Raw genomic sequence first — 16,144 nt, 5'->3', positions numbered from 1 at the left:
GTGATGTATGCTACATGATGGCCGGGTGATCAGAGACACTATTCCGTAATGGAAATGGCTATGATTCTCTTCCAAGGTGATAACACAGTGCTAACTCATACAGTATAGTTCTACACTCTGGACCTTTAACTTGTAAAGGTGATGTTTTGGTCGTAGTGGTAATTATGTATTCCAAGAATTTGAATTACCATACAGAAGTGTTACTATATAAGTAATTGTTTTAAGAAAAGCGAGATGTCCTTTCCTGATAAATTGGCATTGTTCTATGTCTTACACCAAAGTTGTTGCAACTTGCAACCAGTTGCAACCGTCTGAATTGACGCATTGCAGGTCAGTGCAGTTTGGGGATTCTGTTGAAAGTGGTTGCAAGTGGTTGTGGTTGCAACTAGTTGCGTTACAAATCATTGGTGTGGACTGGGCTTTACACTACTATAAATAGAAAAAGATTTTTATTTTATTTTTGCTCTCTTTGACTTGCAATTAATATTATGTGCATTTGTTCTTTGCCAGTTGCCACCAGGCTGCAGTATTTGACAAGACATCAAGAGTTTGGGAGGTGAGAAGTACAGAGCCTACTTCTGCCTTAAGTTTTATCTCTTGTTGCATTGCCAGTCAGTTGTTGGTGTGCCTTGAGACAAGTCCAGATCTGCCTTGTGATTTTGTGACAACCACGCAGTATTGCAATAAATACAATTTAGACATACAAAGTAAAACATTTTTACACTATCAGTACTTTGTGCACACATTGTCTAATACAGAGGTGAATTCTATAAACTAAAATATATTTTAACTTTCAACTTGGCGTCACTATATCACTTTTTGTCCTGTAGTAGTTGCAAAACAAGTTACTACATTATTTACAAGCTACTCTGAAGATGGAAATATTAATAGTTGATTAAATACATTTTAAAGTCATGTGAATTAAAGCAGAAAGGTGCAACATAAAAGACTGTCTTAGAAATTTGTTCCAAGAACTAACTTAAAAGTAAAGGCAAGGATTTTGACAGTTTGACCTGAAGTTCTAAAGAGAAGGCTTCTCACACTGAAGGTCATTTAGCCCCTAATGCAATTTGACTTTCAATAGTCAATAGTTTCCTCTTTTAGAATTTTCACATCCTTGTCCTTTTGCATTGCCGTTAGCTTTTAGTATTTTTGAGTCAAGCAACACTACATTATGTGAGAAGGAAATTGTAAAATAGTTTAAACAGAGGCAAAGTGATAACCAGATAGAAATGTATTCATATTTCCAGATGAGAATAAGACAAGACGAGACAATTTTCACTACAATAATTAGCCTGAGCTATTCTAGTCCATGCGGGTCAACGAAGTGTTGAGAGTAGTGAAGACTAAGGAGAAATGGCACCCTAAACTAAGTCAATCAATACTGTGGTGTGTTAGTTTACATTAAATTACCTTGTGACTACCAAAGAACCTCTCTTCCCCTATAGCTCACAATGCATCTACTTCCTCATTCACTGGCTTGTGTGAGAGGCTCATGGGGTTGCAAAGCACACTTCTGAAACAAGAAGGAAAACTACTCTGTTGTTTGTATGTCACTGCACTGGACCTTACAACGTTCGGTACTCACGCACCAAACAGGCAGATTCCTGGGATTCACCTGCCTAATGAAGTTATAAGAAGAACCTTGTGAGGAGGACTTTTGGGGAATAGGTTACCCACTTTGGACTGAGAAGGAGGGAATTTGAAGCCACTGCTAGCATGCTGAAACAGTCACTCTCTCAGTCACTGAGCATCCTGAGAGCCAAAACCTGTCCCGGAAAGTGAGTATGTTCATGTCAAAGTTCATGTAATCGAAACATTTTGTGGATTTGTATTTTTGCATCGATTGAAAAACCCAGTGTAATGCTGTGGGAATTGTAATATATGAGATTTTACTATGTGAGAATACAGGTTTTCAGTCTGTATATTGTGTACAGTATATATATACGGTACATAAGTAAGTACACATACAATACTGTACATGCACATTTGAATTAAAGGTCATCAACTTATATGTGCTGTTTATTGAGAAGGATTTTTTTTTCCATAGCAGCTGAGTAGTGTGAAGTATGTACTGTATAATAAGGAACTGTTCAAATGACATCTGACAGTTTCAGTTTTGACAGTTGTGAAGTTGTGAAGATAATATCTCAGCAGTTGTCACGGACTCATGGCCCGTTACTACCAACAGATAGAGATAGCATTTAGGTTAGGGTAGTACTGTAGGTAGACATAGTGAAATGTACTTGCTAACATCAACATCTAGCGTTTGTAGGAGGCTTCATTTAAGATTTCTTATTGCTTTGTTTGTTTGTCTATATCTGACTCATTATGGTATAGTCTAATAATAAACGTATGCTGTATCCAGACCATCTGCACCAGAAACATTGTATGCTCAAACAAAGAGCAGTGGCAACACACCCACGCAATTCTCACTTTGTACAGATAATACATGAGTTGCTTGAGTTTGCCCCTCTGATATGGGAAGAACTCATGCAAGTACAGACAGACATGAGTTTTCTTTATTATAGTGTTATGGGCCTTGTGTAAAGTGGCATACCAATTACAATTTACAATTGACTCTTTTGATTATAATGGAATTGCTGGTACATGGAGGTGGACGTAAGCTGGTATTCTGAAAAGTTTGGACTATAGTAGTAAGTACATAATACAGTAGTATAAAAGTACAATTCAGCTATTACTATTATACCCACAAATTAACACACACACACACACACACACACACACACACACACACCTCTGTTTTCGTTGACATAAGCATGCAAAACCCAGTGTCCAGAATGGCAATGTGGTCTTTAAGAAATAGAGAAATGTTGCTTTTTCGCCGGTAGAGGAGAAGTTGAAAGTGATAGAAGGGCATAAATAAGGGAACTATAGCTTCTTGTTAAATGACGCTGGGGGTGTATTTCTCCTCCAGGGGGAGTTTCAAAATTTCAGTAGAAAAAGCAACAGCACCTTTGTGCTGTAGATCATATGACCTGTCAGTCAACTGGGCTGGGTTTCCATTACAGTTTGTGATTGTGCTAAGGAGGTGTATGTTTGGCAGTGAAAACATCTTTGGCATTTCACATTTCTACTTCCCTCTGTTTTGAATGTAGGTTAGGGGTGGATGGATTGATTCCCTCTGTTTTGAATGTAGGGTGGCTAGGTGGATATACTGTAAGATTTGATATTGTAATCATAATATTTTATTGTCTCCGCCAGGCCGAAGGCATGGTGGAGAGTATGTTTTACCCTCCGTCCGTCCGTCCGTGTGTGTGTGTGTGTGTGTGTGTGTGTGTGTGTGTGTCCGTCCGTCTGTGAACACCTAACATTGGTCAAGCTTCACGTGACATCACAATATGTAATATAAATAGGTAAGACAGAATTAATCAGGAACAGTACTTTCTTTTATCACCTCGCCTGGCGGTGACCTGTGCTCCGAGGAGCACATTTTTCTAGTTTGTAATCATTTTATTGTGGTGATTCCTATTATTAGGACAATCGTGAATATCGTCACATCAGTGTATATCCGTATGACATGAGAACTTGAAAAATATGTCTAGCTCGCTAATATACCAGTGTTTATTTCAAGAGACACAAGCCAGAAAAAGTGAACATGATGGCTTTTCTGCATTTCAATAACCTTTTACCTAAAGCTCAGAGAGAGAAGAAATCTTTTTTTAACAGCATTTACTTGAACTTGAGTTTTTCTAGGCATTTTTCTTGTAATTTTCTAGTGATATACAATATCTCTATGTTTACACAAGTATATTATGGTTTTCCACCACTGCAAGTGAGGGTTTGGTGTGACTCACACCAAACTCTCACTTGCAGTGGTGTGACTGTCCTGAAATGTCATAAATACACACGTTCAATTTGATGCTAAACCACAACAACCTCCACCGTTCCGTTTTAAACTGCTGATGTCATTTGGCTTGTTGTACTCACCCGAAAATGTCTCTGCTAATACCTATATGTACTTTTTGTTGTTACCATGCAGTGACAACAGACCTGCTGCTCGTCTGTATACAGTTACAGTATATCGTGGCTGTTGGGGGGAAACCATGTAGGCCTACACTATGTCCAAGTGTTCCAATGGATGTTAATACTCTTCATTGGTTAAATGTTTATAAAACCCACAGACAGACCTAACCACTTTCACAAAAGTAGCAGATCAACAAGCTCACAATGCGTTGTATCACGACACGTTGTGGTCTGCTATCTGCTGCCTTCGCACGAAAGTGTTGTATGACGTTACTAAGGCATCAATAACATGCACACCAGCTTGCTAGATTTTATGGTCACTTCAAAGAATGTACAAACTGGTAAGGAAAAAAGGAAGATAGCCAAGAGATACTAAATAATAGAATTACATAAAATAGAAGACAAATTTATAATTCAAATATAAAAAATAAAAACGTCACCCTCATAAAAATAGATACCTATACACGTGTATATCCCTTAAAACAGCCATACACACATCACATCACCCTGACTCAGAGAATATGTACCTGTAGAAATCCATATGTGTGACATTAATGGGCCTCTCACGACAGTTTGTGTTGAATCAAATGTAAATGTACAGTAGACATGGGCAATTATTGAAACTAGTGACAAACATGCTGTGTAATTTTTTTCCCCTGACAGATCCAGCAAAATTATTTTAATCACGAACCTAAATAACGTGACTTGATCTCCTGTAGGTCACAAGATGCCACTGACCTTCTTCATGAGGACCTGGTCTTGGTGAGAGAGATCTTTGTTTCAGATAATTGTATCCATGGTAGTTAAATGGCCCTACGCCATAGCACTAACACCCACTGTTAATTTAACTGAGAGTGTAAAAATGGACACGATCATCAATTTTATTTTATTATTTACTCTTGCAGTTACATTATTACTTTATTTTGCTGTGCACTGATATGGTTAAGGGTTCAGGTCCCACTCCTGCCCATTGTAAGATGTTTTGGATGAAAGAATGCGCAAAATGGCAATAGTTTGTGTAATAAAAGTGGTTATACTGTATGTTAGCTATATACAGTACAGCATCTTTCTGTTAATTCTTTGGATGTTTCCCTACATGCATCCATCCATCCATCCACACTCCCATCCACCCATCCATCCATACACACACACGCACACACACACGCACACTCTCACAGGCACACGCACACGCACACGCACACGTACACACTAAAGAGTGTCTTGTCTTCCATGGATTCCAGGTGGAGCAGCGGGTGGAGCCAGCCAAGAAGGCAGCTCAGGCCATTCATAAGAAGCTGCAATGCTGCCTGCACAGTCACCAGGGGCTAGACGCTGAAAGACGCATGGTGAGATTCAACTAATACTGGCCAATTACCTTTTCTAATTATGTTTACTTGATTCCTTACAAGATGAGTCCCTGGCTAAAATATTAGAATGAAACTACTCTCAAATATTGCTTACAATTAAATACAGTCAAATTTTGTTCCTTGCAAAGAATGCTATTTTATTTGAAAAGAAAAATCCTTAATAATAATACAAAAACTCTCTACAATCGCTACAGTTAAACTACATAATCATTCTATTTAGTATGCTGTATGTCTTACATGGTGCATCTACTGATCAGTGTCAATTTTAGAATGAATGTAATCTCTTATTAAAGGTTTCATGACATTCAGTTTTACCAAACATTAAAAGTCTTTGTCATGGTCCTTCAAACGTGTATAAAAACTTTTAACAAAAAAACTCCACTCCAGTGATCCATGGCAGGTGTTTTTCTCTCACATTTCTAAAGCCTTTTCAACTGCAATGAAAAAAGAAATCTTTGCCTGCGGGTGTCGCTGTTGAGGGATTTTGCCTGTCAATCATCGCCTCTGCTCCACCCACCCCAAAGGAAGGGATAGGGGAGGAGAGTGGGCGGGATTAATGGCCTGTGACTTCACTGCCCAAGGGCCAAACTCAGATTACTTTTCAGCCTAATTATTCAGAAAACCCTAGACCAAAGAAAATCCACTGAATGTTCAAAGTTCAGATTTTTTGGGAGTAATTGAGGTCATAAAACCCCCCAAAAAACATAAAAAAATCAAAAAAGTGAAAATGAATGTCATATGACCTTTAAGCTGTATGGAAGGCTTTAAAGAACATTTGGTTCACTGGCCTGAAAAACACTGAGAATTCATGCTATAAAATATTTGTTCAAGCACAGGGGTCTCCCCGTCTCTCCAGCTATTTAAAGCAGAAAATCTATTTTCAGTTTGGGATACCAATTTTATCCACTCCGTAATTGATCATAGCTTTATGGGTAGTCGATCAGATTAGACTTCATAGGAATACAATGAAAGCTAAAGATGTTATTATGAGAGTCCACTTCTTTCCCACATGAATCATGCAATATGTTGTCCTATTAATAAATTGAATGACTTATTATTGATAGTTGCACATCGTTATGCTTAAGTTAGTTCCTTGCATTGTGCACATAACTTACTTCGAATTTATTCCTTATAAATATTAATGCGTTGTTCATTTGGATGAAGATTTCTTGCCACTTTTCTGTCCATGTGATATGATCTGCTGGACAACAAATTTCAACATGAAGTTGATGATTAAAATTGACAGCCTCTGTAAATTAGCTATACTTTATTATCTCTTTATTATCTTTTTGTCAGTTTCCTCCCATAGATTGAAAAAGTTCAAGTAGTGTCAATATACAGTATGAAACCGTTTCATAAGCCTGTGTGCAGTACACTTCAACAGACTGCCAGGGTCTGTTTCCATAGACTGTCTTGCTGGACTTTGTATTTATATTTGAAAGACTGACTGATCAGCTGGTTGATGTGCTTTGGCTGCATGCTATCACTACGTTATAGTTTTTATTTATAAAAATAATAATATTTAATAATAATTTAAATTCCCAGGCTGATTTTGGTTGCCAGTCCGCCCCTGCTTACATAGGTCCCCTGGCAGTCCAGGAGCTTGAGAATGCAGTGCAGAGTCAGACCTATGTTGATGGCATCATCCACTGACCTAATGGCCTAGTAGGGAAACTGCAGGACATCCAGCAGAGGGTCTGTGATTGTCTTTATGTAGGCCAGCACAAGCCTTTCAGTGTTTCAGCTGCACCTGACCAGACTCTTAATAGCTCAGTGGCCTTGTGGTTGTTGAGTCTCCACCTTGAGACTGGCGAGTCGGGGTTCAATCCCCGGCAGAGTTATTACAAAGACAATATAAATGGTACCCAATGCCTCCCAGCTTGGCACTCATCATGAAGTTGGACTGGCTCATTCCTTGTCGAGTCACATGCGAGAGGACGGTGTGAAGAGCCATGGCAATTGCGTCGTCGGTGGATCTGTTTTGACTGTCCATTGAGGGAGGTAGCGTGGAGCAGATGTAGTTTCTCTCCAGCTTCTCAAAGCATTTGCTGACTATTGTGGTGATAGCGCCAGATCTCCAGTCATTCAGACATGTCACCTTCCTTGGGGATGGGGGGTGACATGTGAAAATGTTGGCTGGTTGAAGACTAGACATGTCGCGAAATTCTGGGCCATTCAGTCCAGCCTACATACCTTCAGGAGCACTATGGGTGCAAATATAATGCAACCTTTAGAAGAACAGTAATTACAGTGCATACATTATCTGTTGATTCAGACAATCAGATGTGTGTAACCCTGAGAGCAGACATATCTGTTTGTGAACAATTAGTTGGTTTCTTAAAAGTAATGAAACCAACTTTAACGTCTCTCTCTGTCTCTCTTTCTCCTCTCTGTTCACAGAAAAAGCTTCCTCTCATGTTGCTGTCTACCAGCATGGCAGAAAGCCTCAGTAACTTTGATGAACTGTCCTCTATCAGGTGACAGTTTTGTTCTATTTTCCATCCATCCATCCATCCATCCATCCATCCATCCTGACAGTCTTGCTATGTGTGTGTGTGTGTGTGTGTGTGTGTGTGTGTGTGTGTGTGTGTGTGTGTGTGTGTGTGTGTGTGTGTGTGTGTGTGTGTGTGTGTGTGTGTGTGTGCGTGCGTGCGTGCGTGCGTGCGTGCGTGCGTGCGTGCGTGCGTGCGTGCGTGTGTGTGTGTTTGTGTGACAGACAAGCATTGCAGTTGTGTTGTGTCGCAGAGCTAAATCTGGCGACCGTGCAGGCAGACTTTGAGATGAAAGTGGAGAAGGACGTTTTAGAGCCCCTCAACAAACTCTCTGAGGTAAGTAACTAATGAAAACTGCATGTAAGTCCCAAGCTTGTAATTACTGTGCTTTCATTTATTTACTTCTTTTCCATTCTAGGACGATTTACCTGATATAATCAGGAATAAGAAGCAGTTTGCCAAACTGAATACAGACTCCCAAAATGCATCTAACAGGTGGGCAATGCTTTTAACATGAACGAATTAAGCTAATTTTGAGCTCTTTCTCTATTCTAACTCTTCCTGTATTTCCAATGTTGAGAACTTGCACAAAAAAGAATCTCTTTTACACCTTTAATCATGTAACGTGTACAAGTTGATTCTGATTCTGATTAAAACAGTTCGCTACTATGGCATTTAGCCGTATGTACACCAAATGGCATATTGATATGGTGTGTGTGTGTGTGTGTGTGTGTGTGTGTGTGTGTGTGTGTGTGTGTGTGTGTGTGTGTGTGTGTGTGTGTGTGTGTGTGTGTGTGTGTGTGTGTGTGTGTGTGTGTGTGTGTGTGTGTGTGTGTGTGTGTGTGTGTGGGGCTAGGGTTCAGGGTAGCACTGCCCCTCAGGCGAAGCAAGATGGACTAAGAGACGATGCAGAAGAGGCCAAGAGGAAGTTGGACATCATCAAGGTTCTTAGTATACTTATGGACTGTCTCCACTACATGCCTTTTGTGTCATAAATCACAGAAACACTGTCACATACATTACATGCACAAATATAACATTTGAATCCAACAAGTCCCGTTTCCTCTGCTGTGGTGTTTTGATAGTAAACTGCACTGTAAATGAATACTCTGAACCCTGTGCCTTTAGGACCAGTACTCTGCTGATCTCTATCACTTTGCCTCAAAAGAAGATGACTATGCTAACTACTTCATTCGTGTGAGTTGTAAATATTCTCTATATGTTGTATCTTCTTATTTTTATGCCTCGCTGGCTGTAAATTTGTTTTTGAGCGTATATGTAGTTATATTGTGGTATGGCTCTGGCTGTCATTCACACAATAAATGTAGCGAACACTGACTGTTTTATCATTTCCCATTGTAGCTTTTGGAGCTGCAGGAGGAATATCACAAAAAATCCCATGAGGCCTTGCAACGATCCATCTCAGAAATAAAAGACAACAACAGCAACAAAGGTCAATCAAAATGTCATGGACACTTTTTGTCATTGTCTTTTGTTTGTTTCAAGACAATATGAGGACAGTTCGTTGGTGGTTTGTTTCACCTTTTTCTGTTTTCATCATTTAATAAACAAATAACGAATAGACTAAACTAAAAGACCTTTTGAGAAAGGCCACTGTTACTAATACTATTATAATGTATGTATGTATAACGTAGTAGTAGTTATACAACATAATACATACATAATAATAGCAGCATCTGCATGTGCATGTTTTAACAGATCCCAAGGACTGCGTGTCTAACAGAAAGGTGTTTGGTGAACCATTGCTGTCTCATCTGTCTCAAAGCGGCACAGAGATCGCTGTACCCATCCACGAATGTGTTCAAATGCTGCTGAGAACAGGCATGAGGGAAGAGGTTGGTTATACATTAGCTACAATACACTCACATGTTAGCTGTTAAATGTGACATCAGAATGATGTCAGAGTGAGTAGAACAGGGTTCATCTGATCACATATACAGTAACAACCAGGTGCCTGTGTTGCATGTCTCTCGTGTTCTTAACAGCTTTTAATTTGAAAGGAAGCATGAAACGTTGGCAGTTTCTAGCATTGAGCTATGGTTTCTTGGTGAAAGTATGAAGTAACTGTTAGAGTATTTTCTCCTCAATGGCACACAATTTTGTTTCTCATACTTGAACTTGTGAAGAAGTATCCTTCGTCTTGTTTCCCACCCTGCTTCTTCCATCTCAGGGTCTATTTCGCCTGGCGGCAGCAGCCTCTATAGTGAAGAAGCTGAAGGCAAGTCTGAATCGAGGAAAGGTTGACCACAGTGAGTTCAGCATGGAACCTCATGCAGTTGCAGGTGAGAGAACACACATAAGTCATTCTAAGGGAACTTCAAGGTTCAAATTTTTCTAATGTCACATTGTAAATCCTGTACCGTTTATACTATATATACCTGTATAAAAGGTGCAGCCAAGTAAGTAGTTACAGTATGGTGGTAAAATGAGCAGTGCAGTATAATACTGTGGATGTATGTGTGGTGTGACAGTGGGAGATGAGTCACAGATTGTACAGTCTACATTATATCACTGTTTAGAGTTCAGAAGTGTTATGGCCTGAGATTAGAAACTTTCCTTGAGCCTGCTGGTTCACTACCATTTGCCAGATGGTAGCAGAGTGCAAAGGCCTTCCCCCTACTCCTCAGGTTGCAGAGGTCTTCCATGGTTGCCAGCTCACTTCTGTGCTGTGCTGTTTTAAACAAGCATTGTTAATCCCACGTGGGAAATTCAGTTTCAGATTCATTCAGCTGATGGCTGCTCAGATGTGAGCTCTGGGGGAACTGTTAGAGGTTAAGTGTTTTGCTCATGGACACTTCGGCGGGAGGCGAACCGGTAACCTTCTGCTTACCAGACAGACTTTCTACGACTCTCTGCCACTAAGCTACGGCTGCCTTATGCTTTATGGGTGTTGCCAGGCGTGCCGATTTATGTGCGCGGCCGTGGGGGCTCAACTCGAACCGCAATTTGACTATTTAAGCTTTGGTATACAGGGGGGAAAAGGAGGGGACCAAGTACAGATCCCTGTGGGACCCTGGTCAACCTCTTAAACCCTACAATGTAGGGTTTAAGAGGTGAACGGGGCCCCATTAGCTAAACCTGCGCTTAGACTTACACACCTGCCATACAACATCCAGGCCAGGTTCCAAGCTAGGTGCTCATACTAAATAGCTCAAATAGCTTGGATAGAGGTCATACTCAGAGCTTTCATATCATTCCTCTCCTATTCCAGCATTTGGATAGAGGTAACAATAATTATTTTAAATACATAGAAATACCCAGCCATTAATACTGATGCATGCCTCTCTCACATTATGTGTTTCCAGGAGTTTTGAAGTGTTACCTGAGAGAACTTCCTGAACCTCTGATGACCTTTGACCTTTACAAAGAATGGTTCAAAGCAGCAGGGTGAATATAATGCCTTCAGTTTTGCAAACTTTTAGGTAAACTTTCAGCTACGCTTTTTTAGCATTTACTTGTTTCCATTTCAGGGAAAAAGAGCTAACAGACAAGTTGGAGCAATTCAGAGTGCTGCTGAAGAAGCTGCCACTTGAGAACTACAATAATCTCCGGTATGAACTCATGTTTGTCTGGATTTCATCTGCATTCAAAACTCATCAGAACACGAGAGATTGATAAACATGCATTTGTCTTGCACTCTCACACCATAAAGGTGCAAAAACCTGGGTCCCCTAGGAACCATAGTAGAGAACTGATTTTAACCTATTGATTTAATTTGTATTCTATGTTTTATGTATACTTTGTTTGTTGTTAGGCTGCAATGTGTTTAATTCCTTGCTGCAAACGTTTGTGACAAATTGAGTACTGAACCTGACCCTGCTCTTCCATCAGGTACCTGGTCCAGTTCTTGTCCCTGCTGTCTGAGCAGCAGTCTGTAAATAGGATGACTTCCAATAACATTGCCATCGTCCTGGGACCCAACCTGCTCTGGCCACTCACTGAAGAGTGAGTACCGGTAGATACTGTCTTCTTACTCTTCTTGTCTCTCCATGTCATGCAGTAGAGGACTGTGAGGATCACTGACGTAATGTATCAAATGGTTATGGTTGAGGATTATTTGACACCATGTTGAAGGATTGATGACAAAAACAAAGAAAATGCCTTTACAATCTAGAATTTGTGACTTCAAGCATCGGATCAGTCAACATTTGGCACACATTTCATGTACATAGGCCAGTAAATCAATCACTCGTGGACTCATGGTGGTTGTTTTTCGTGCCTGTGTGGCTCTGGTCTCAGTCTCACTGCAAGGGAACTCTCTCCTTCTATTGTAACTCCAATGTGGCAGAACATTCTTTATAACTACTAGACAATCCTCTGTCTATCTTTCCTGGCTCTCTGTATATCTGACCGGCTGCCTGTTGCTCTCTGTCTATCTCTTCTCTCTCTCTCTCTCTCTCTCTCTCTCTCTCTCTCTCTCTCTCTCTCTCTCTCTCTCTCTCTCTCTCTCTCTCTCTCTCTCTCTCTCTCTCTCAATCAACTAACCAACCAACCAACTCCAATTCTCTCTCCCAGGGAGATATCTTTGTCTGACATGGCATCCGCCTCATCAGTTCAGGTGGTAATGGTGATGGAACCTCTCATTCAGCACTGCAACAGTCTGTTCCCTGAAGGTACTGTATACAGTGTACACATCAGCTTTGCACAACGTTTAAAAGACCACACCAGTGTTTTTGGATGTTTAACCCACTGACTACAAACCACAGATCCTTTTCCTTACTGCAGACCATGTCACTAAACATGACAACACCGTGTTTTGTAATAGAATTATGATCTGAATCAATATTTATTCTTTGCATCGATTAAAAATATAACCTAACTGAGGCAATTACATAATACGCATGACGACAAGCACCACAGCATATATATAAAGTAGATTAGGTAATAAACCTTTCTTACCGGGCCTAAGTGTCAGATGGTCTCAATATTCACCAAAGCATTTTACAATTAGTAACTCTGGGTCCTTGTCCTTACATACATGTTACTCTTATCAGTTAATGGTTAATAGCCGTTAACAAGTTTCGGTTAACAGTTATTTTTAACTTTTTATTTTAACTTTTTATAACGAGTGCTCATTGTGCACCAGACACAGAGCGAGAATGAGACATAAGCTGTTTGAGGTTACTGTATCAGACAGTGTAGTATTATTATTGTAGTGTGCCTCGATGGAGATTTGTGCTCCTTTGAGCAACCTTCCTGTCTCTCTACACTTTACTATCTAAAGAAAGATTAAGCAGAAACTGCCTAAAGTGATGTAAAAAAGCTATTTTCTGATAAGGTATTCACGCCTCTTGCGTTTATTGAGTGAACATGGACGTTGATCCATGTCGTTCTCAAAGGCATGTTGATGTGGGGATTGGCCCCACTGGAGAGACTTGCAACAAGAACAACCATATCAGTTCCCAGATCAGCCACATTACAAGCAGTCAACAGTAAATGAGTAAAAGATCCGACCCATAGACATATAAAGATGCTTCACTTTCTCCTGTGATAATAATACGTGTCAGATAAGGGGAGGGTGAATTTTTGTTTCATCTTATCATTTTCAGAGGTGTCCTTTGAGATCCCAGAACTTCCAGAGAGCCCGATTTTGTCCCAGCCTGTGACTGTCAGCCAGTCCCCGATCCCTGAGAATACAAAAACTAGGACCTCGTCTTCCTCCTCAACTTCTTCCTGCTCCTCTCATCATTTTCCTCTCTCCAAGACTAACAGGTAACTAGCTTGTAAGGCTAGGTTTATGCTTATGTTCCATAATTTATCTGCCCATTATGGTGAAAAAATATTATGAATGTTATTGCTATTTTAAGTATACCTCTAAATATAGAGATCAATGGTAAATAGTCAAAGTATATAATTCACTGTACATTTATTGAATAGTCAAGGTTGTGAATCAAAGTTGAGAACCTCATTTTCATTCTTGTGTATTTCTAATCCCCTCCTCTCAGCACCGCCTCTCAGGACAGCACGGCATCCTTCCTCCCGAGGTCGTCTGGTTCTGTGAGTGGTCGTGGTGGAGTCACCACATGGGACAACCCAACATCTGACTCAGCTGTACCAACCTCTCCCAATCAAACAGCCACCAACCCGTCCTCGCAGCCTGTCCCCAGTGCCCCCCTGGTTTCGAACACTTCTACCACCGTCAGCTGTACTGCGGCTCAAACCCCGACCCCAGCTCCCAGAGCAGCATTAGGTCCGAACCCTATTCAGGCCAGACGTCCGAGCCAGAATCTGAGCTTGGACCTGAGTCAGCAGGGTCCCATTTCCGAGGCACCAACACAGTCCCCTAAAGCCACAGTGAAAATCGGTTCACCCCTCAAACGTAGGTTGATAGATCTTTAATTCTGACAATCTATTCTGACAATCCAGTCAGACTGTTAAACTGTTAACCATTGTATCTATCCTTTTATCCTACTATCTTATTATCCTAACCCTAACCGTGGTTCTTCGTTCATTCTGTCTGTCCTTCTGTCCTTATCCATTTATCTCCTCTTGGCCAATTGGCTCTGTGCATAACATTTTTTCTTTTTTTGCAGATTTATACAGGAAACACATTTGAAGGTGAAATGTGTTCCCTGGTGCAAAGTTATAAAATACTTTGATTTAAATGTATAATTAGGAAAAGTTGTGTTGCAAGAACCTACAATAACACTGGGGGCTAGCTTTTATGCCATTGTGTGGCCATTCTCATGCGTTTTCTCCTCATTTTTAACTTTAAACTTTAAAATTGAAGTTGTTTATTGGTTCATATTTATTTTTCTTACTCTCTCTCTACAACACTAAAACTCAACACTTATTCTCTCACAATCATAAAGTATTGCTTTCTCAGACTATGCATACATGGAGGAAAATAGAAAAAAAACATTACAGCCGCGTTCAAACAACCAGGAAATGCAAAGGAAACAGGAAGTGTCACGCCACTGACAAAACAATGACCTTTACTGACGCAAGTGTCATCAATCACACCGTTGTCACTTCCTAACTGGTTAATTATTTTAGTACTTTTAAAACAAGAAAAAATGTTATGTCTATGACCTATGACAAACGTTTTGTAACGTTTCAGTCTAGAGCCCCATTGAACTCCATTATAATTCAAATTAAATATTTTTAAAAGGTATGAAACGTATGTGAGAAAAAACATGAATGGAGGTACATACTGGCAGTGCGCACAATAAATTTGGCACTGATCAGGCATACAGACCCGCTCTAGACGGCTTGCTTGGACTATAATGTATTAGAGCATGTTGCAGTCCTGGAGCATGCCTGTGTGTTCAAATGTGATTACTCCCCTCTTAAAACATAATTGCAACATTGTGTTGAAATCCAGGCTGTATATAAAACAATAGAATAAAATGTTCACCTTTGCGTATGTTTGCAGCCTCAAGTGACAGCAATAGTATCATAACAGTAATACTTAAGCCATTGGTCGTACCAGACCATTGAAGCTCATTGCGGTAAATGTACATAGTATTTGATCAGGCATAGCAGGGCCCAGGGGTGTTGGGCTGATTTGATACGTTTTCAATCCCTTATGTGATGTAGATTGATAAAACACTCACTGCTTCATTTTTAAAAAATGATCAAAACATTAATTTCTTCACCCTCCACAGCGAGCAGATCCTTCTCACAATCCAAACGGCCGGTCCAGCCCGGTGAGCAGGTTGTGGTGCAGTTCTCGAAACCCAGAGCGCCTGTACCTCCCAAGCCCCAGGTCCCTCCGTCTCGCCCCACAGCAGCCCAGAAGGCAGACACCAAAACCAAGGTGGAGGCCTCACCCGGGCCTCAACCTCCTCAAGTCCTCAAGAAGCCTCCCATCAAAAAACCTGGAGTCAAACCTCCAGCCTGCCCGCCTCCGCTTCCTCCACCTTCAGAGCCCAAACAGGTACCATCTAATGGGCAGTGAGAGACAATAAAAACATCTACTTACCTACAATATGGGCTGGGACATATTTTTTGCCACCCACAGTAATTTATTGATTCTAGTTGGATGCTGAAATTATTGAGGGGGACAATAAGGGCTGATAGGGCTGTTTTCAACTTTACTTGGATTTGGGGTTTCATTTTATTTTATTCTACCCAGAATTTAATTGCATTAATTTGGTGTTCTGTTCTTTCAGGAGCGGGAACTTTGGGGGGTGGGAGGGGTAACATACATACTGTTTTTGTATGCCTCTTGTTATTGACCTGTATGTGAAAATATAGAATAAAGAAACCTTGAATTTGGTGTTCTGTGTCTAAATTAGAAATGTATCAGATGGCTGAAATCTATCTGGTTTATAA

General features: G+C 40.4%; 1 protein-coding gene across 1 annotated transcript; it reads left to right on the top strand.

Annotated features, from left to right (window-relative positions):
* Positions 1–1,496: 1,496 nt before the first annotated feature.
* sh3bp1 (SH3-domain binding protein 1) lies at positions 1,497–15,991 on the top strand. The gene is made up of 18 exons (XM_084079198.1): positions 1,497–1,781; positions 4,707–4,749; positions 5,229–5,333; positions 7,755–7,831; positions 8,071–8,182; positions 8,265–8,341; positions 8,703–8,790; positions 8,975–9,043; positions 9,209–9,299; positions 9,566–9,702; positions 10,038–10,149; positions 11,173–11,254; positions 11,338–11,418; positions 11,699–11,812; positions 12,383–12,480; positions 13,417–13,579; positions 13,813–14,186; positions 15,475–15,991. Exons 1-18 carry the CDS (start codon positions 1,720–1,722, stop codon positions 15,765–15,767), a joined length of 2,178 nt encoding a protein of 725 aa, XP_083935324.1. The 5' UTR covers positions 1,497–1,719; the 3' UTR covers positions 15,768–15,991.
* Positions 15,992–16,144: the final 153 nt, after the last annotated feature.

The sequence above is a fragment of the Gymnoscopelus microlampas genome (genome assembly GCF_963454915.1).
Source record: "Gymnoscopelus microlampas genome assembly, chromosome: 14".
Lineage (NCBI taxonomy): Eukaryota > Metazoa > Chordata > Actinopteri > Myctophiformes > Myctophidae > Gymnoscopelus > Gymnoscopelus microlampas.
Note: the sequence above shows the minus strand (reverse complement) of the source record. Positions and strands in the feature narration are given on the sequence as shown.